This window comes from Simochromis diagramma, unplaced genomic scaffold (genome assembly GCF_900408965.1).
Source record: "Simochromis diagramma unplaced genomic scaffold, fSimDia1.1 OVJJ01000304.1, whole genome shotgun sequence".
In the NCBI taxonomy this organism is placed as follows: Eukaryota; Metazoa; Chordata; class Actinopteri; order Cichliformes; family Cichlidae; genus Simochromis; species Simochromis diagramma.
Genome location: NW_024387030.1, coordinates 1,615,725 through 1,638,943, shown reverse-complemented (window position 1 = coordinate 1,638,943; position 23,219 = coordinate 1,615,725). Strand labels below are relative to the sequence as shown.

Genomic DNA, 23,219 nt, shown 5'->3' with positions numbered 1-23,219 from the left:
TTTCCTTCCTATTTGTTCTTTGTATTTCATTTCTTGGAGAGATTACATTTTTAAAAGCCAAAAGGAGTCATGACTCTTTGGTTCTTCTGATAAATCTCCAAGGGACTTTTAAAGATTGGCTGGTTTTATATTGTGTAACATAGCATCAGAGGGTGCTGAGAAAAGGTTTGAGAGAGGACAAGTCACAACAACATGGCACGGTGAACTTGGCTGTAGGCTGCAGCGATAGATCTCTGCTCTCCCTACAGCATCTGCTGTCCGCTGGCATTTATTACCTACCACAAAAGCCAAAAGCACAGACCGACTGGACCTACGCCACCATACTCTCCCTCTCTCGCTCTCTCTGCATCGCTGCTTCGATTAGCAGCTTTAGCTGCAAAGATACAGGGCAACTCATCTTCCTTGTTTGAATTTCAGTGCTGGTAAACTGATTTTATTGCCCCACTGTGTCAGTGATGTCAATAACGTCACAGCCCTCAGTCTTGAAGTCTTTCCTGCTTCCCATCAACATTTATGTCCTTCTTTGAAAAATGGCAGCAGGAACTGACCATAGCCATATTCTCTTTTGCTAAAACCTTCCCATATGCCGTCTTTATCACTTTAGACCTGTTCTCTTCATGGAGATGGATTGTCCTGCATCAGCTGTGCCTGCCAGCTGTAACACAGGCATTCAGATGGATGCTAGCCACTTGAGGAGTTGCTGTGCTCCACAATGGAACATCTGCCTCACTCAGCTGGTAGTGCTGTTCTTGTGTAATGAGACACAGCGCTGGAATAAAACACATTTGCAAAGGCAGAGGGTTATAAAGGATAGAGCACTGGAGCAGGTGCTTAAATGTGGCTGCCTCTTGGAGTCATATCATTTAGCCTTTCCAACCCCTACTAGTTGGTGCGCTGTTTTATTTCCACAGCTATTTAAAGCGGTGAAGTGCATGGAGTTAGGCTCCTCTGAGCATTCGTTTAAGTGTAGAAGTCATTCAAACAAATTTAAAAAAAAAGTTCCTCCAATGTTCATGCAAGGGATATCTAGATACATTGTAGATTCCAGGATGAGGCAAAATCCTGGTATCACATAGTAGTATCACATTCAAGACCCATTAGAAATTTTTTTATTGAGGTAACACAAAAATCACATCAAATCTTTAACACCAGCTCTTAGTATCTCGCTCCTCACGAGACTAAAACCTCATTAGTCTCACACACACTGTTTTCTGAACACTTTCCTCCCTCTTTTTAAGCCCAGACTCAAAACTCACCTATTCACATTAGCCTATTCCACATAAATTTTTCCATCCTGCTACTTTAATTTATTTTATTTATTTGCTCAACGTTTTATCCTTATTATTTTGTAAATGGTTATGTTTGTTGTTGTTATTGCTTGTGTACAGTGTCTTTGAGTGTTTTGAAAGGCGGTTTCTTAAATAAAATGTATTATTATTATTATTATTATTATTATTATTATTATTAAAGTGGATATTGTGTCTAATAGCTAGGAAGTAGTGAACCTACCAGGATGCTGTTTATATTAGAGCCAGAAAACCATTTAATATTGTGGCTGCACCTTCAGACTCATGAGAGGGAAAAGTGTCCCCTTCTCACCTCATGCCTCATCTCCTGAACAAAAGTCACACAAAAACGTGCACAAACATGCTCATTTATTCTCAATATTTTTACAATTACTTTTATGTCATCAGATTAGAAATGTGACCCTCTCATATCCGGATAGCTAACAAGAGCCAGCTAAACAACATTGGTTATACGCTAACCTTATGCTAGCTAATGTTATGCATGAGTATTGTAAAAACCATACTTTCCCTGCGGCGAACAGTTTGATATTAAGCTCTGTTTAGAAGCTCTGTTTTGTAATTTTAACTTATTTTATGTATTTTATGACTACTGTTCATTTTATTAATTTTGTTTTTTGTAAGGTGACCTTGGGTTTCTGAAAGGCGCCCTCAAATAAAATGCATTATTATTATTATTATTATTATATTGCACAATGGTTAATTAATATGTCACGTATGAGCTATTACATCTTTAATTACTCAGCATCAAAGACCAGAAGCAATAAATACACTTGTAAAAACATTTCACTTATGCCAGTGAATAGCAGCTAACAGAGGCTAACAGTAGTTAACAGCGGCAAAAACAGTGCGCTACTGTTAGTTCAGCATATGATGAACAACCTGCCTCAGTATGGCACTGAGCCATATTGGACTCCATTCACACAGGTTTACAGCCTCTTCCAAATGAAATAAAGGCTGATGGGTTAGGGTTAGGGTCTTCTCACCCAGGATTAATAGCTGAGGTAAAGATAGCAGCCACCATAGCTGGGATTAGGCACTTGAATAGTGAGGGATAATAAAACAGAACTCAGTTCACTGGAATCTACTGACTTTAGTGGTGAAAATTTCAAACACTTTAACTTTAAGTGGGTAAAAGGATTGTCAAATTATTTATCCTTATGGTCTGTCGTGCTGCCTTCTCCAGAATGTTTTAGTGTAATTTATTATTTGATTCATTTATTATGTGATATTAAACTGGTACATGGCTTGTGGTAAAAAAAACAAAACAAAACAAAAACAAAAAAACATTTGAAGCACTACTGTTTTTTTTATGTATTAGCTATACTGAAAAAAAAAAAATTATGTGGGGAATATTTTTTTTCTAAAAAAAAACACACCCACCAACTGGTTACATCCACTTAAAGACCGTCACTCTTTATGCAGTCTTTTACCTGACTTGATTTCTAAACGCTTTGTGGCAGAAAGACTTTTCAGCATCTGTTGTGTAGAAACCAGCAAATATGCAAATGGTTACTACGGTATTGTTTTTGGGAGTCAGTGGCAATTGACTTGTTGTGTCTCTGAAGGATGAGTATGTGTAGCTATAAATTGTATTTCACATCTGGCATCTGACCGCAGTCTACGCTTCTGTTGCAGCTTTATTTTTGGTTGGTCATTTGTGGGCTGCTCTAAATAATGAGACCAATTTTAAAATTGGAGTGGATAAAAACAAGGGGTCTGTCATGGGTGGAAATTCAATGACCAAATTAACTGGGTTTGCTGGCGGATGTGCTGCTGTTGTTTACAATTGCTTTGGCTTGCTATTGAATTATGAGAAACTCACAAACTGTTCTGATTTTAAAAATCTACTGTAAAGCAAAGGGTTTTTTATGGGTTTGGGTTTTGCTATTTTTTTCTCTATCTGCAGAGAGTTTATTGTGAAGAACCTCTCTTGACCCCCTGCCAGCTTGTCACCTTTGTAGTTTTGAAAAGTGGATGCTATGGATGAAGCACGGGAATAAGTTCGCAAGGAATGGGTTTTCTGACATTTGACTTTGATCCCTTCTAATCCGGGATCAGTAACTGTCGCATGCAGTTGAGCGAAGAAATACAGATGAGTTAACCACTTTTACCTTCATATTCCTAGATGTTCTCTCTTCTGTTTGCTTACTGTAAATAAGCAAGTCACATCAAAAATGTTACTGTTAAAAAAAGAACTTTGAAAAATACTCATTTGTTTTGGGACCAGCACTTGTTGTTTTCAAGTCAGATTAGGAAATAGAAAAAAAACAAGCAATATGGGTTACAGATTTTTAATTTATTTCTAATCCCTGTTGCACCTTCTGTTTGTCAAAAATCACTTGCCACACATCCATTCATATGTATATATTTTACAAAAGGCTCCTGCTTGCTTGATAGGAAATTAATTTGCTTCAAATGCAAATGCCATTAAACAGTCAAATGGATACATAAATAAGCTCAGCCGGACAGAATCTCATTGTAATCAGGAAATAAACATATCCATCATGTCAATTAAAGGGTTTCATGGGGAGATTTGTCAGCACAGTTACAGCTCTCTAGCCACAAAGAGACATCCATTGTTAGATGTAATTTGCTTGATGTCTGCACTTCTGTGCAAATACAGCATCTCATATTTTTTCCCAGTATTTGATCAAATAGCGCTGCGCTGCTGGGAATTCAGTAGTTAATCTATATAGAAAATTAAGAAGGCTGGAGTTGGCTCACATCTCTCTGACCTTGAGCTGTGTACCACAAAGCATCACTGAATCCATGCTTTGTTTGATAAGTAAGGTCAGGGTCATAATGTTGTGACAGGCTCATTAAGCAGTCACACAACATTGTTAACAGATTCAGTACCGCTGGCAACTCTGGGAATGCTCTGCTTGATTACCAGTAGCCCTAAGATTCACTCTTGTCTGTTTAGATTTTTTTTTTTAATTGATTAAATATCTTTAGTACATTCAAGCACACACATATTAAATTCATTAAGATCAATTTCTGGCCTTGTTTACAAGGATCTCCTAACTTTGATTAAACTAAATAATATATGTATGGGATTTTATAACCAGCTTACATAATTTGCTCTGATAACCTCAACTTCCTTTACAGGCAAAATTAATTACAGGAAGTAATATTGATTCTTTTGACACTGTCAAGCCATCATTGCGTAAAAAATGTAACTTTCTCATAGATAAATTTACAATGGGTAACTAGTGACTTACTAGAGTCATTCATCAGCATCTCATTTTTTACACTTATCATTCAAAGTTGCAAGTTCATATATTCAATGATAAAACAGGAGAAAAAAAAATTGACTCCCCTTTGTACTGTGTAAAACCGAAACCACTGTTCCAGGTTAATAACATTTTAATGCAAATGTCTTGTGTGTATTTAGAAGCTATTTAAAATTAATCATCAGTTGATTAATCAACAGATCATGTTTTCAAGTCTGCATGGTGATTGACATTTTAAAGGCAAATTAATTTGCTGAGGGTGGTTAACGTTGGCAGTGCTACCAAAAAGCATGTGGGAAAAATGTTTGGGCCACACCTCATAATTGTAAAATAAAATAAAGGTGTATAAAATCTAGCACCGAGCCATGCAGTCTGCCTTTACAAATATTTGTAAAAGAGTGACCTGTTCTAAAAAGTATGATTTGTGAAATTTCTTTTATACTTGAAATACCCCACGATAAAATGTGATATCATTGCAAAGTGAACATGTTTATGGATGCACAACTCTGTGAAAAGGGAGTTCCTTCTCTGGGATTAATATCAGCACAAAAACTGTAAACTGGGAGCTTCATGGGATGGATTTCTATGGCTGTAGGTGTGAGTTATAGGCGCCCCAGTAATTTGGTGCATATACAGTAGCATACATCAATTACTGCACTAACATGTAGCTGTCATTTGTCTTAATTTGAATCTTGCTTGGACAAATTCATTTTCCAACAGGAAGGGAGAGCAGTAATTTCCTAGACAACAGCAGGACTGCTTTGTTTATTTGTAAAACGTGAATATTATACACCACAAAAAAATCAACTGCAGGCTAGTGAGGATAGCAACAAATCCTCATTGCACTTACAATAGAATTTTTATCCATTAAACACACACGTTTCCACAAACTAATTGCAGCATGCTACGCCCCCCCCCCCCTTTTTTTTTTTTTTGCATGGCAGTCGGTGGTTTCAAGGATTTCAAGGTTATCAAGGTTAGTTTGGTTCTGCCTTTGAATGGACTTGATAATCTTTCTTAAAAAGAAGTGGGATGCAAGAAGCACTAATTGGTCATTTAGGCATCACAGATTTACGGTCTTTAAACATTCTCTGTAGATTTACATCTGTAAAGCCCATGATGCTTTATCGCTTCACGCTGTTGTATCCAAAGCATCCCCCCCCATAATCTCGGGGGTATTTCTATTCATAGATTGTCTTTAATTATCAACAAAGCCTGTTTGTTCCTGAGCCCTTCCTGACCTTCAAAGTACAAGGTTTGAGTAACCAAGAACAAAAAAGACAATAATATTGTGATTGTGACTGGGATACATGACCGATTTAATTACATTCAGTTAAGTTGAACTTAATGGAGTGTAGATCAGAGAGAATAGAAATTAAACCTTTTGAAATGGAATAACTGTGGTGGCACATGGGAGCTGTTTTGATTGAACTTCCATTCTACTTCAAAACAAGCTGAACTATTGGATTACTTAATCATGCCATAAAGCACTATGGGTATGTTCTCTAACAAGTCACTACATATGACAGCTATATGAATTCATTCTTTAATTGTTCCATAACAAATATTTGTAAATGCTTTACAGATTCCTTGATCACACTGAATAATCACTTATAAAGATGGTTAATTCTGTTTGTTTTAAGCACTTATAGATGTGCAAGATGACTTTTATTGAAAATGGGCTCCAAAATAGGTCCAGGTTTTATTTTTTTAATATTTTTTATTTTTGCCTGTCACATTTGGTTCTTTAGCTATCAGAATTATTGTCCGAGGGCCAAGAAAGATGCCCAACGGATTTACTTTACCAAGTGGATCATCACAGCCTTGCCATATTGGGCCATTTGTTATTATTATTTATTTATTTTTATATTTTAAGGATAGAGAGCCTTTATGATGCATCCACTCTTTTACCACGTGTCTGTGATCTTCAGAAATAGAGGTACATTTCACCTGAGTTATTTAAAACCTGTGCCTCTTTGAAGTCATGACTGAGAAGCTGTTATTTTCCTTTTTCTTTTTTTTTTTTTTCCCCCCAAAATGGAAATACTGATTAAGCACATAAATACTTGAGATAAATTCTGAGATATTACTGTTTAATATTGAACACCTGATTCAAATTCAGTCCGCACTTCTAGCAATTATGCTGTGCTCTGGGACAAATCAAGTATTAAAATGAACTTTTTAACACAAAGATTTTTCGTCACAAATCTGCTCCTAAGTAACCATAGATATTTTTTTCTGGGAGAAAGGAGGAGAAGGGATTTTGTGAATGATGCTTAGTTTTTCTATAAATAGCTCTTGTTTTATAATAACCTTTGCTGTAACTTCAAATAGTTACGGGCGGGTGTGTTGGTTAAACCAAAGAATGAGTGAACCATTAAAGCCACGTCCACAGTGATTTGGCAAGTCATCGGTTCTTAATCACTTTGCTCATGCAGGAGGTGGGCGGAATTGGATGACAGGTCCAGATCTTGCTCACCACAGGTGAATCAAATCTTTCATCCCCAATTGGCAGCACATGCTGCTTGGCTTGTCAATGTGCCAAGCGTATTTCTGCATACATGAATATTAGAATGATATCCAATGGTCAAAAAATATGAGCAGACAGCTCTGAAACTTTGAGTGTTCAAAATATGCAAATGTTTTCCTGAAAAGGTTTTTCTATTTTATTTTGATTTTTATATATATTTTATGTAAGCCTGAATATATTTCAATATTTTTCATCAGAACATACATTTCCAATGTACAATCCAGTATTTATAAACAGTGTTTATAAAACAGCTACAGACACCATTATTAATAGTATTATGACCTATATTTCAATTCACAAAAATAGGCAATATGAGTTCTTCAAGTTGTGTGTGTCCACATTGATTGGGTTGTACTCAAAATATGACACAAAAACACATTTTTTATACACTATTTTCTTTTGACTCCTTACGCCTTATGAGCTTGAAATAAGAATTAAAGGGACTGCTCAACCAAAATAAGGGAGGACTTTAAAAAAATGCAAATTTAAAAAAAAAAAGTTTGCATTTCAGTTATACCCACAATCATTAAGTGTCCCTATCGGTTTAATTCTGTGCATTACTGAGTCATACTGCATAGCAGATGATATGTTTAATATATTGCATGAAGCATGAACTTACAGAAGGATGACTGTTATATAAATAGACTGTGATTTGCTGTCTGTTGCCACAGTACGCTTATTTGAGAGAATGTAGTTATGGACCAGCTAAAAAGAAAGCTCACTTTTAAAATTCTAATGATTTACCCCTATTTGCCATTCAGATAATCCATAATCCAAAAGTGGACTTGGTGTTCTATTCAGTATGAATGTTTTTGCAAATGTTTGTCCCCAGAATCAGGACAGAGTTAGGAAAAAAGGCTTTTGCATATGCTGCCAGTTTTCCTGGAATAATTTCCAAAAGGCCCTGAAATGTTCTGAACTAGTTATTATGAGAGTGTTTTAGTCCCTCTTGAAAAAGAGGAGCTGCCTTTGCAGCTATGAGTAGTGTTTCATTTTGTGTATGTTATTGTTATTTCTTTTATCAGTGCTCTTAGATGTGTGCAACTAGTGGTCCAAATATACATAAAGGTAAAAGGTTACACTGTGTAAATGTCCCATCTTCTTTTGGCCCAGTGGCAGCAGTCACATGCTGAAAGTAATGTGCTGCTCTTGTACTTTCTGAACCTCACCTTCGTCACACTGGCATTTGCAGATTTGTATATTCTGATAATCATTTTGTCAAACTCTAGAGAATGGCCCAATCACTGAATTTTAAGTTTGGATCCATGTGAGTCAGAACAACTGTGCTGATCAGTGTGAAGCCCGGTACTACTGATCACATTGCATCCCTCCACTCTAGCACTGAGACATTTATTGAAGAAAAGGAAATTAGTTTTCACTACAACCTTGACGTTAGCCGTTTCTCCACATCTCATCAGGCCTTAAGGTCGCTAGTGGTAGTGAGGTACAAAAATCAAAGTTTTGTGGGTTTTTTTGCCAAATTATACATTTTAGGTATGGGAGCAGTTACCCTTTCTGGCATTAAGTGGTTGGGAAGGACTGCTGCCACGATTTCTCTACAGGCAACTGCCCTTTTAATTGACAGCATTGACCAGCCTAATGCAGCCACCTCAGCTTACCTAATGAATTGATATCAGTTCATTAGGTAAAACTCCTTTTAGGTGCTCAGTCTAAGATTTCAAGGCTTTTATAACTTCCAATTGTGTTCTGAATGTTAGGATTGTAGATTAAAACATGTAAAGAGTGAGATATGAAGAGATATACAAGTAGACTCGCATTGGATATTGAACAAAATGTAAATATTGGCACCAACCTCTTCATTCTGTATGGTTTTCATTATCAAGGTCCAAAATCATTCCACTTTGGTAACATTTTCTCATATCTGCATCATATCTCATGATATTTCTTCTATAACTACATTTAATAAGGGAGGTGTTGTTTTCTCAGATATCTCAGTTATAAAAGTGGTTTCCCAACATTTTTCTTCTCGTTTAAATAGAAATAATAACACTGTCACACCTAGGTCGACTTGTCCAAGAGGGGGAATATTAAGAGAATTTCAAAGCCACCACAATTTAACATAGAAAATTTTCTCATAGCTAATATCTGTTTGCGCATTTGTTTCTGCTGTTTGAGTTTTTCATCCTGCTATCTTCAGACAGGTGGCTGAAAGAAGCACAGTTCACACACTGTTTAGTTGTGCTTTATAGCTTTATAGCTCAGCCTAGCCTAGTCAGCTTTCCCATTGTAAATTACATAAACAGCATTAGGTCCATGTAGAGGCATGCCTTTGCTATTCAGGTGTGCCACGGAGTGCCACATTCATTTTTTGTATTAAAGTGATGTCCACAAAGTAAATGATCCAGCCATCTATGCATCCATCCACCTACTAGCTTAACCCACTGTCCAGGGTCACAAAGGGTGGGTCATTCAAGGTGAATCATGACCACTGAAGGCACCTATTCACTTTCACCCCTACAGCCTATTTCAATTCAGGATTTAACCTAACATGCCTATCTTTGGACTGTGGCAAGAAACCGGAGCATCTGGAGAAACACAGAAAATGCCTCAGGCAGTTACAACAAATTCACTGCATACACATAACATATTTAGACCTTACAGTATAAACATTCATGTGAGAAGAGAGCTTTCACAGGACTCTATGAACCCTAGTGGAAAAAAGCACACCATTACTGATTAATAGGAATTCAGATAAGTAGTAGCCAGGCACATTTGACTAGCAGAAATTTTTAGTTGTTTGCTGGTCTAGAGCATTCAGGGGTGTAATAACACAATGTCAGAGTCTTCTCAGCAGCATATGTCCCAGAACATTCGATCCAAGGTCAGAGGTTGGCTGTGCAATGCAGAAAACCTTGGCTCAGGTTTCAGGTAGCATTGAACAAGAAGGCAGCAAGGTTTACAGAGTTGTCTAAAGGAATTCAGGAACATTGCCCTTTGGACAAGACGAAACAGACCTTATTTATTCATTTTCAGGAACGAGACCTGGGAACTTTGCGGTTATTGAGTTGAATATGAACTCCTCTATATACCAAAGGGTTTGAGAATCAAATGTGAGGCCATTTGTCCGACAGCTATAGCTTGGCTGAAATTGGGTCTTGCAACAGGGCAATGATCCCAAACACAGCAGCAAATCTACAACAGAACGGATAGAAAAGAAGAGAAAAAAAATCAAAGTGTTGCAATTATCCAGTCAAACTACAGACCTTAACCCGAACAAAATGCTGTGGCAGGACCTTTAGAGAGCTGTGCATAAATGAATGCCAGCAAACCTCAGTGAACAGAAGTGGACACAATTCCTCTCGAACAATGTACAAGTCTCAGAAAAATGATTACTGCAAGTTATTACTGCTTCTATAAGCTGCTTAAACATGAGATGTACTTCATGTTTCACAGGGCTGCATAGAGCCCTGTGGAAACTCTTTTTCACATGACTGTGGAAGAAAATGAGCAGATCAGTCATTTTAATCATTGTTGATTATTCGTACAAATAATCGATAGAATGGCACCAGAAATAATTCTGCTTTATTGTTTTGTCATGGTTTGGAGAAAAAAAACAGATGTTATTGAAATGTATTTTTGTTGGTAAGGTATTTATGATCTTGACCACAGAAAAACATCAGCATTGTTAAAAGTTGTTGCTGAAAGTCAAACTGCGTGTTGAGCACTACACTAGCCACTCAACCACCATTAACAGTTTCTGTACTGTGTCGAGCATTTTGACTTTCTATTGTGTAGTTTCACTCTGTTGTTGAAGTATTTTTTTCTGCCATTTGGATTTTTTTAACCTTCCCTTTACATCCAGAGTCATATATACAGTCAGTATTTCACATCACTTATCACAGTCATATAACGCTGTATAAAACAAAATGAAAATGTGTTTACAGAGAAGCTCGGAAAAGCTATTCAGCATTGTTTCCAGGTACGTGGATTGTCAGCAGTTTTAAAATGCTCTCCACTGAGCATGACTGGCTGGCTTACAAAGACTGAGTATGCTTGTTGGGTTTTCATTAAAGAAAAGGCCACCACCAACCTACCTACTGCAGATGCAGAAACGTTAGAAGTGCTTTAGTTTCATTTGTATATGTATAACTAAAAGAACAAATACAGCTGATCTGTGTGACACAGACTCTGTTAGGCTTGGACAGAAAGTAGCAGTGATGCTAACACCGAGGCTTTGCTGTGTAAGAGGTGGAATCTAAGTTTTATTAGCTGAACAAAAATGCTTAAAGAGAAAAAGTAAATGTTGTTGCTCTAGGGTCAATGTGTAGTATACCTTATATCTGACAGACAGGCATAAAATGGGAAAGTTTCCAACATATCAGCACAGTAAGGCTACAAAAAGTACAATAACTTTGGAAAAGTAAGTGTTTTCACTTGTGCCTGTCTTCATTGTAGGCGTGTAACTGCATCTCTGAACAACCTTGTAGTTACAGCCGCTGAAGTGACCTCAGCATGACATCATCATGCTCAGTTCAGTCAGTTTGCAAATAGAAAAAAATAGCCCAAAGCAAAATATAAAATTGCAATCATGACAATGTTACAAAAATATAGAAGTTAAAAGGGAGTGTGTCATTTGTATTCGACTGCATTTTTTTCTTTAACAAGTCAAGTATTTTAATTTTTATTTAGTGTTTTTTCTATTTTATTTTATTATTTTTTGTGCAGCTTTTTACTGATAGAGTGGATAAAAAATACCAGTCTTGGATTTGCTCCAGACCTCAAAATTGGAAAGTGTTACTAGTGTTCTCTAGTGTTACTTTATTTTATAGTGGACTAAGTGTTACTGATTTTATCATTTGTCCTTTATTGTGGAGTGCAGATGATACAAAAGTACAACATGAAACGGACCTCCATAACTTCCTATTTATACCAACTTATATTTTAGAGCAGGATTCATAATTCTCGGGTTTTGAATGAACTAGCTATCACGCTACTTGTCATTTTGCTTGTTTAGGGAATATTGCTTGTCATGTTGATGTTGTTGACACAGTAGATGACCTCCTATAGAGCATCTTGGTTCAATCCCTGGCTGCTACAGTTTGCATGCCAAAGTACCCTTGGGCAAGATACAGAACGTCAAGTTGCTCTTGACGTGTCCTTCAGAGTGTGGCTGTTAGATAGAAAGCACTTAGACATAGAAATAAGTGCATGTGTGAATGAGGCTTGTAGTATAAAGCGCTTTGAGTCCTCAAGGAGAATAGAAAAGTGTCGTAGAAGAACTAGTCCATTTGATGCATGTGAGTTCCATACTGTTTCAGATTTTACGGTATAAGTAATCACTTGATTGCTGGATTGAGTGTCAAAGATCACATGACTTTTAGTGTAAAAAAGAAAGAAATGGAGTGCAGGGATTTATGCATATTTCACCCCTGACAGGCAAAACTGATGACCAATTAAAAATATATATTTGGTAGAAATTGACCATGAACTCTTTGCTCCTTTCTTGACTTTTTTTTAAAGCTTCCCTTAATAAAAAAATGACTTTCTAAAACATTCTAAGACAACAGCTCTGAATCCATATCAAATAAATCTATGTACTGTGTTACAGAGTACTTTCTAATGAAGCTGAAATAAAGCCAAATTGCATAATGCCGCTTTCAATCACGAATTGTAGCAAGTCAATGTAGCATGCAGTCTGCACTCAGTGACATGACACATTCCAAGGTAACTCGAGCTGGTGTTACGTGAACATTTGTGCAGAATACATGTTGTAAACAACGTAGCCAAACTACTATTTTGACAGAAGAGCACAGAATATGGTTTTAACTTGATTTTAACTTGAATGTCAGAAGCAAGTGGAGACTTCACAAAAACCTTCTGGTGAAGTGCTGCCACTTTGTAGTGAAAGGTTGTATTTTTTTTTTATATTACCAAAATTACCTTTAAAGGCTGAAACTAATATTTTTTTAACTTAAACCACAAATGCTCTAACCTGCTGTAGGACTCAGGCACTAAAACTACACCGTTAACAAACGTATTTTGTCATTTAGTCAGTTAATTTAGATAGTTCACTACACATGACAGAGCCCCTGCTCTCTGCTCACTCCTCATTTTTTTTTTTTTTTACCTTTTTCTCATTGTTATGGAAATGAAGATGACACCAGGTTTGCCCTTGTGCAGAAATAATTTTTCAAGAGATGCAGATGTATGCTATGAAATTGAGATAAATGCATTATGAAATATTACCTGATGTCAAGAAGAACAAGTGAGTATATGTTACAGCAGGCATGGACATATATCATATATCTTCCTCTACGTCTGCACTCCAGATAAGGAAACAGTATGTTTTTTGCGTTGTCAACAACCAAAAGGCTCTCCTTAAGCCTTCTTGTAGAGCCAAAACAAACAGCACCAGAAACATGACAGCTCATTATGCTCCAGGTTCTAACAGGATTGACCTTTTCCAGACCTCCCCAAAATGGCAGAACCTCACCAAATAAGTGGGTTAGCTCCAAAAATCCATTATAGCCACTGTCCTTCTCATCGCCTACAAGCTCCCTAAATGAAGCCATTTTCTTAGCACACCTTGTCAGCTACCCGAGGTGTTTTTTTTTTTTTTTTTTGTTTAGGTTTTTTTGCAATTCTCTGCACCATAGTTTTTCTCTTCTCTTTCTATTTGTGTTTTGGTAAAAAAGCTCTAGATGTCTTAAACAAGCACAAGATATTCTGAGGATTGATGTGATTGTTATAAAAATTTATGAATTTCATGTACTGACTGACTCGATCTTCCACTCTTATGTTTTTGTGTTATTTTTTTTTTAAAGCAAATATGGTAGAAACGTGTAGGAATAATAATAATAATAAAAAAAACAACATAAAAAACGGTTATGCAACACTTTACCTCCCATCTCCCAGTACTGTGTATGAAAAGTCATCTGAATGTGACCAAGTCCTCTGAAAAAGTGATTTTCGAAACCACGGGGATGAGCCCGCATGTGGTCTGTCCACAGGCAGTGAAGGACAGATAGAGACAGAGGAAGGATGAGTGGGAGAGCAGCTGACCCTTAATATTCTATATGAGTAATTTCTTTAAGAAGACTTCTGTGATATTACAACAATAGCATCTTAAGTACTACTACACTCAACTCTATGCCAGACAAAGGCGATTTACACCAAAAGAGAGGCTGTCATTGAGGATGTTACGTTTTGGTTTGAATAAAATAAATAAAGATTTGCTCATTTATTACAAAAAAATCTCTATCTTACCTAGAAACCTTAAACCTTAACAAAACTGGTTTAAAAATGGTTTTACAGGGAGAAGGGTAAGGCTTAGAGGCTATGCATGAGTTACTGTAAAGCAGCAGCACCGTGGTTTTAAGAACTGTGTATATTTTAAATCAGAAAAGAACAAATATAGGAGGAACGAGGAACATTCTGTTTATTTCATTGAAGGGTTTTTTTCCCCCTGGCGGTTTGTGTAATTAAATGTTCCATTTGCTTATCGGACTAAACAAGGTGTTTTGATGTGTTTTATATTCTAAACCACTCATTATTTGAGCACTTGCACAAATATTTTTGCTGGGTCCATCAGTTTCCTTTCCTTGAGAGTTTAGATTAATAACATTACATTAGAGCGAGCATCAAGATTCGCCATTAACATGAATGTTTTCATATCTATTTTGTAGATATTAACAATGACACAGGTTACTAGGGCCAATATGTTAATGTGAATGTCTCTTATTTCAGCAGATCGCCAGTGCTCTGGCCATAGCAAAGCATGTGACCAGCACTTGGAGGCTATCCCAGAGTTTACGTGGAGTATTGTGGCTGCAGGGGACCTGCGTGACGAGAGAAATGAGAAAAGTGTTAAGAAGTCAGGAAGTCCCCAGGGTTGGGAGGAAGGTAAGAACGAAGGTATCACCTTCCCCCGTTGCAGGGGAATTTCATTTTTCAACAAACTTTATCTAGCTGTCTACTTTTGGCTCATGTTTAACATCATAAACAACATGTAATTATCCACCTTTAATTATGGGTTTTGTTTGTTATGAATGACATGTATCCTTAGATTTTTACTGGAATCTTCCTTTAAACGGGTACCTAAACGATCTCACTTTGAATCTTATATTTTAAACCCAACAAATAAGTGGTGTAAAAAGCAGAGTACACTTCACTGAGCCTGTATTCAGCGACATCTTGTAGGCTCTTGCCTTCAAATCTTCCATATCCTCCGGCATCATTCATTTTCATACCTTGGAAGATGAGAAAACAGTTTCTTTCATCTTATCTCCTGAGGTGATGGTGAAATGGAGGGAGGCAGAAGCGTCTATTTATTTCCTTAAATGTTTTTTTCCTATGATGAGCTACAAGTCTGAGACCAGATGGGTGGACCGTTGGATGAAATTGGAAAAGTGAAATGTATTGACTCATAAAAGGAAGCAGTAAGAGTGAGTGGACTATAGAAATGATTGATGTCTGTCTTGTACATCTAGCTTAAGCTGTAAATGAAGGCAGAGGGTGCATGAGTGCATGTGTTGGTTAAAGCTAGAGTTGGTATAGTAGAAACGGGACAAGATGGTGAATAAAAATAACACTGGGTTCTTTGATATCTGTTACTGGTAAACCAGGACTAATTACTGCGTATCATTTGGCAAATAAATCATTAATACTGTCAGTGGTTTGATGCATATTTATCCAGATGCGTGCCTGAGTTACAGTTTTTTGCACAGGTTAATGGAACAATACTAATTAATTAATTAGTAATACTGTAAAAACCAGCAACCGGCTCTGCAAATCCTTTTCACCTTGCTCAACTAATCAGAAGACACTTAAACAAAGTTTGTCAAATGAGAGTAGGATATAGTTTATTAACGTACATATTACTTTACTATTTTTATTTCTTTGAAATTACAAAAATTATATATTCATATATCATTCATTACTGAATGCATATAAACAGGGTTTAGAATTTTGCTTTTCGAGTGTTTGAAAACATTCAATGCTTTTAAAGGGATAGTGATGTTGTGAAATGATGGTCACATCATTTTTATTCACATTAATAACGCTTGTAAAAAATGATGGTAATTTCAATAAGTGGATCGTTGATTTCATATTTTTAGAATTACAAACTTATTTACAGATAAAATATAGAAATATAAAATATAGAAACTGTGATTTTTAGGTTAAATAATCTTTTCTAAAATATTTCTTTACTCAGCTTTGAAATAAATATTTGACCAACATACAAACTGAAAGTACTTTAAAAGAAAGAAGGAATCAAAACTAAATTTACACACAGAATTTAGGAATTCCAGTTTTTCAGTTCAAAATGTGTGCTGTCACTGTGATACTAATTTACTGTTTATTTTTGATACTTGCAATACAGCAGGTGAAGCCCTGTTAACGTTCACCAACCAGGATTTTCTTTAATAGATTTTTAATAGGCCTAGATTATAAAACATATCACCAAAACATGGTTTTCATCCTTCCTGGAATGATTCTTTTTAAGTTAACTTTAAAGATCAGTGGGATTAAATTAAAAACGTATATGATACGCCTCAGTATAATTAATGGGACATCAGATCTTTGTAGCGGTCTTCATGACCCATTTAGCATCCAAAGCTAAGTTGTGCTTGCATGTACCAAAAGAAAACAGTAAACAAAGCTGATCGTGATTGAAGGAAGGCAATGCAGAGTACAAAGGAAATATATGTGCATAATCATGTTCAACCCCTCAGTTAGCCACAATGCAGTTGGCGTATTGTGAATAATTGAGCTGGGTGAGCTGCTGTCTCCACATATTTCACTGGCACTTTTTAAAAGAGATGGAAATAAGGGATGAATACTTAATGGCTATGATCTGTGGAATTGCAAGAGCTGTTTTCTACAGTACCTCATTCATCCACTGTAAGATGTTAAACTTCGAAGCTTGTAAACGCACAGCCTTTTATCCAGTGATGCTAGTATTTAGCTTTAAGTTGTTAAGAGACGAGATGAGGAAACACTGAGGTTATAAGCAGCCAAGGCCAGCAACCCTGAAAATATGGTTAATAATACTTTTCTATGTATATTCCAATGTGCTGTATACAGTGATAAATAATTAATGTTGTTTGTTGTGCAAAGAATAAAGTAGAATAAAAAAAATGATAATACTGCTAGAACATTCCTACTGTGACTGCAGACTTCACTTTACATCACATCATTACAGGAATGCCCACATGGAGGACGAAATGAGCCTTTCCTACATCTTACACATTTGTTTAGCCAAACTATCAAGTGAATTTTAGATATACCTACATATTTAAAACTGACTCCAATATCAATGTGAAGTACATTTTTGAACCTGGCCTATGCGTTATTTTCATAAGCACTTATCCAATTTAGGGTTTAGGAGGGGAGTGTTGGGGTTTGAGCCTAACCCAGCTGTCATGGGGTGAGAGGTGGGGTACACCCTGAGCACGTCGCCAGCCCATGACATTACTAACAGAGAAACGGATGTCCACTCACACTCACATGATGCTTTCTGTCAATTTAAAATGACAAATTAACCCAATTCCAATTTGGAATGTGGAAGGATACTTGAATAGCCAGAGGGTAACCCTGTGCAGGATACGCTCCGTGCAACTAAAGGCCACAGCTGGCCAGGATGTCCAGTTGGGAATTTTCTTGCTGTAAGGCATTGATGCTAACCACCACACCACTGTGAAACTGGCCATTAAAGGCTAACTGATGAGTTAGCCTTTGAGGCTAACTAACTAGAATTCTTTGTTTATTTGACAATGCAGATACATTTAATTTACCTCCCAAAAAACAGAATTATTGACACATTCAGTTCAGAATACATAGATCTGTCTGCACTTTTTTTTTTTTTTTTATCCTGGTGACAGTTTAATGGTAAAATTGTTCACAAGATAGTATTGGAAAACATTGCTGGTGTGTTGCTCTGACAGGAGCATCTCTGGCTTTTAGTTATAGAAATACTCTGGTGGGCGTTGTGTAAATGGCCCAAAACTTGTGGTTTGTTCACTTGTCTTTCTTTTTCTGCTTTTGAGAGGTGATCTAAATATTTTTGACTTGAAACAAATGAAAAACTGACAGCTCTGTGTCTCAGTTCTGTGGAGAGGCCAGTGTGATGGAAGGGTGTCTGAATCTTGCTTTGCATTGTAGTTTGTGCTGGGCTTTGGTGGAGGTAAATTTGTGAAACGAAACGTGGCTTAAATGCGCAAATAGTCATTATCATTATGTTACTGTGCAGTGCACCCTGCTCCTCCCCTGAGGCGTCAGTGTGGGCCACATAACAGCATTATGAGGCAATAGTACACTTGGCAGGGCAGTCGAGATAAAAGACAATCCTTCAAATACAGATCAAGAAAAATCTGCACTAATCATGGATTGGTTTGACACATTAGCTCTTTCTGTTGTGAGAAGGCAAAGGAAAGTGTTTTTGCACAGTGGATGGTTAACAAGTCCTGACATGCAGCAGCAACTGTGGAGAGAGGTAAAGCCACAGGTATTTACATCCACTCAGTCAAACCAAATTCTCTCCACCAAATGCTTCTTCTGTGACGCTAATTGGGTTGATTGAAAATGAGTCACCTCTGTAGCGCACTATACAGATTTTAAATCAAGACCCTTTTAGAAGAGGCGAAACGAAGACAAAAATGATTTGAATGCCTCCCCTTTCTGTGTAGAGTGGGTCGTCTCAATTCCATGTCTGCCCCCAATGTCTCCTGCCAAAGAAAGTGTGAATATGATTACACATTGATTTCTCGCTCTCTCACACAGAATAGAGAAACATGAGTTGGAGCTGTGAGCTGACTGGCAGGAGGAAATATCTGGTAGGACGCTGTTTGCTGGAGCAGTTGATTTGTTTGTTTGTAATAGAGTGGCCCTGAGGCTGTCTGTCATTTGCCAACTCTAGAAGTCATCTGAATTTCCTTAGCTGGGCTCGGCATTATAAGGTTCTGGATAAATGGGCAAAAATGTAGTGGGAGCTTGGCTCTGGCTTAGAGAAGCCAATGTCCTAATCTTATATAAAGGTAAAGGGAAACGCTGTCAGTGTACACTGATCACCCACAACACTAAAACCACCTACAGGTGAAGTGAATAACATTGATTATTATTTGACAATGGCAGCTGTCAAGAGGTGGGCAGAAAGTGTCGTGCTTTGACGTCAGTGTGTTGGAAGCTGTCATATCCTCAAGCTTGCCTATTTTCCCTGACTTTGACAAGGGCAAAATTTCCACGGTTAGATGACTTGGCAACTGCAAAATGGCAGGTGTATGTGATGTGTTCTTGGTAGTGAGCAGTTAATAGTAGTAGTGGGGCTTTGTTGCGTCTTACCTGTCAGCGTACCCACACTGACCTCTGTCAACAATAGTTTCTAGTAATCATCAAAGCTGTGCCATAGAGGAATAAAATAATATTTCCTACCACCTTTGACCACCCTCAAGCAACTTTATTATAAAGTTCAAATGAGGGTTTTTTGCTTTTCTCATTTTAGTGCTTGGTGTTCAGCTGCCGCGCTTCATTTGCATTACACTGAAACTCTTAATGATTTTGAAATATGAGCCTTCAAGCAGCAACCCCTCCATATCAAACTGTCTGGAAAACTCTCTTAGTGAATGCCATTGATGTGTTTTGTCCTTTAACACAATTAATCACAAAATATTTATCTGAATACTGTTAAAACCTTGTTTTTAAAAGTAGTCAAGAGTATTTTACTAAAACTGTTGTTAAAACATCTCCAAACTATAACTTAAAAATATGCAGAAGTAATTTTACTTAATGGATGGACAAGCCAGAATATGCCTGTTTAGTTTATTTAGATCTGCTCAGTCAGAGAAACAATTTTCAGCTTGAAAACTCCAACACCAGAATATCAGTCTTTTTTCTTTTTTTTATCTTGGGGTAACTGTGAGAGCATGTACTCCTTGAAACAAATTGAAGGTTTCAACAGTAGCAACAAAAACTGAATGTCAAGTAGGAAACCCTTACATTTATGGAGTTCACATAGTAGTATAGACTGCATTCTTTGGTAGTCCTCTAATGTCCAGTTTTGATGAAGACAACACGAGTTTGCTTCTGCTTGCTTGGTTCTGTCTTACATTTCTAAAGCCCAAACAGCTGATAAGTTACACACCCACCCACATCTATCAAGTTAACACTGGCGGGTTAACTTAAATTAAAAAGAGCTTGAAAAAACATTCCCCTCTAAGGTACGAGGATGGGACTGAAAATGACTTAAAAAGCAGCCAATGTCCAAACAACTTGAAATACCTTCATAAAGCCTGAAAAACACTTGGAATAAAAACTAGGTGAAAGTCTGGCCTATCTTATGTAAAATATAGAGAAATTATGGGTCGCTCAAGACTTTTGCACAATTTAAGACTTCTAAGATTTAAGAAATCTAAAGAATAAATCAAAACATTCGGTTGAAAACTAACAGAAAAAATGAAGAACATGCTCATAATTCAAACAGAGGTCTGAAGAAGTAACAACGTAGCAAACAACAAAAAAGTTCTGCCCATCTCAGACATAACCTCCACAGTGGGTGTAGGATCTTTAAGGAAGCTTGTGTGCAAGAATATTGTTTTTCTGTATTTCATTTTCCTTGAAATTGTGTCTGTTTATTACATTAGACTGAAATGGATGAATGAAGTACTGGAAATAGTTTTGGTGATTTGCTGTGCAAAAAGTCTGAATGGTAAAACTGACTGTAAAGTTTTATCCATTTCATTTATGTTTTCAAAGCTTACCTATAAGATTTTAATTTTAATGGCTAAAGAGGTGTACAATGAAAGCTATCAAAAGACTGTGGAATTCAATTCAGTTATATTTGTATAGCACCAAATTAAATCAGTGGCCTTAATGTGCTTTATATTATAAGGTAAAGACCTCACAATAATACTGAGAACTAATACTGGCTGACCTTTGGGTGAAAGCGGCAATTTTGAGTGGCTGTATCTTTATAGTGGCTAAAATGTTGGTGCCTGACACCACAAGGCAACTCCATAGACACGAGAAGGGGGAACATAAGTAGCAATATACCTTTTCTTTTTACAATAAGATTGAAATCCTTCTGTATTGCTGCCTAGTTGAAGTTTTGTTTTGGTGATCCTGGATAACCCAATGGTTGGCTTGCAATTGAGTCCTTATTCACATTTTAGCAACAAGCTTTTTTGGCTTAGATGCTAAATGTCTGTAAGCAATGTGGCAAAGGAAAGACAGCAGCTTGAGGACATTTGAACATAACTGACCGCAAACTTTAAAGTGCTTTTTGCAATGACTCAGTGAGGCGTACTGGGAATACCTTCCTGAGCCTCTTCATAAAGACCGAAAGCTCTGGGTTGACTCTGCTCCTTGCACAGTCTACCAGATAAGAAATAGTAAAGAATGGTGTGTGTGATCTTTTTTATTAGAAACTCCATATAAACTTTCTTAAAGTTTGATTTAAATTGAGCCAGAAAAAACTTGTTATTGCACAGTTGCTTTCACCTCTACCCAGTGAGATTGCATCTATACACATCAATGGTCCACTTGCCAGGCACATAGGAAAGCCACCCAATGCCTTTTTTCTGCACCCAGAGCCCTTCTTTTCTGAGCAAATAATTATGAACCATTACTTTGGATGAGAGGCAATTTGTTCTACTTATCCATTTTGTAGCTGAAATGTAATAGCCCTGGCATTTGAAGCAAGACTGTGCTTTGGGTTTGGCCCCTCCATCTGCAGCTTGACCTGTTAAGTATAGCAAAAAACCAGGGCACATGAAAAAATGTCTGCCTCTGTGACGAGACACTTGGTCTATTAGACTTTTGTGTGGTTCTATCTAAAATTAAAGAAGAGCTCGGTGTTAAGAATTTAACAGTTTTTTGCCAGTAAAAGTTTGCGTGACCAGGAAACTTAGATCACATAGTTTGCAGATTAAATCAATAGTGGGAATACTGTTTGTTAGACACTGACATTTCTGACCCATGACCTTCTGTTCTTAATAAACCCTCCTTTAATGCATGTATGAAAAGACACATCCTGCCTTCTGAAAGTCAAAGAAGTGCAGAAAGGATGTGTCTGGGTTTTGTGTAGTACCATGGAAATGATCTTGACCTGTGCTCTGATTCGTGACACAATGGCAATCTCTTGGCTCTTAAGTTCATCTGGAATATACACACCTCAAACTGGTGGACGGTTTATTGTTGCATTTCAAACCTGAGGTAGTAACTATAAGAACTTTAAATACTTAAGGAAAATGACATTTTTGCAAAAGCATAGAAAGGAAACTACATTTTTTCCCTTTCTATGGCTCTTTATCTTTCGACATCTAGTTTAGTTTTGGAATGGTATTCATTAATTTTAATAAAAACTTCATTAAAGAGAGTTTTTTTTCCTCCAAGGTCCAAACTCCCACTAATCTCACAAAATCAGGGCATGCTATTTAAAATGCAACTAACACCTGGGGAGCCAAGAGCATCTATAGATATAAACAGTTTAAGTTAAAAGTAATACAAGGCCACTTACTCATTTCCAGAGGGACCTTGGTGACATCAAATGAAATATATGAACCCAGCTTGCTTTGTTCTTTAGACTCTATGCTTCATGTTGTGCACATACACATTAATGAATAAATGGAGAATAAATAGGCAGTCAAAAAAGAGCACAAAGCACACTTTAGCAGGCTAATGTCAGAAGGAGCAGATTACCTTTTCTTATTTATAAATGTATAAAGAGTCAGACAGTGTGTGTATATATACAGAGAGAGAGAGTTAATGTATGTTAATGCTTCTTTTGTATTTGATATGAGATAATGAAGACACTCAACACTTCTCTGTATTCACACCTCACCTGTCACGAAAGCAGATGCATGTTTTAAGATTTAAATACAATTTTCTAAGGTGACTGGAACAGTAGAAAACCACTTTAAAGTGTGATAAATGGTAGAATGTTGAATAATGGATGTTTTATCTTTAGCAGCAGTACACTTCCTGGGTTTTGTACAGGTAGCTTTCACTACCTAATAACTGAATCTGGATTGTTTGGTATAAACATACCAAATATAACAGACATGCTAGTCTAAACTTGGAGAGAGCTGATTACAGCACGAAGATCCAAGTGTGAAAACACTCTCAACTGTGAGGTACAGGCAGTACTGTGCTGTTGGTTCAGTTGTTCAGTACTCATTGTGCTGAGGAGTACAG

The 23,219-nt window shown here is 36.9% G+C and overlaps 1 protein-coding gene across 3 annotated transcripts in view; it reads left to right on the top strand.

Moving 5' to 3' along the window:
• The window catches only part of LOC120739944 (ALK tyrosine kinase receptor-like), a 352,648-nt gene that overhangs the window by 155,781 nt on the left and 173,648 nt on the right, over window positions 1–23,219 (top strand). Inside the window, exon 3 of one of the 3 annotated variants that reach the window (XM_040041948.1) lies at window positions 14,781–14,945. In XM_040041948.1, the coding sequence (XP_039897882.1) occupies window positions 14,781–14,945 (165 nt within the window). Of the gene's footprint in view, window positions 1–14,777; window positions 14,946–23,219 lie in introns of all 3 variants that reach the window. The other 2 variants (XM_040041947.1, XM_040041949.1) reach the window with 2 other exon arrangements.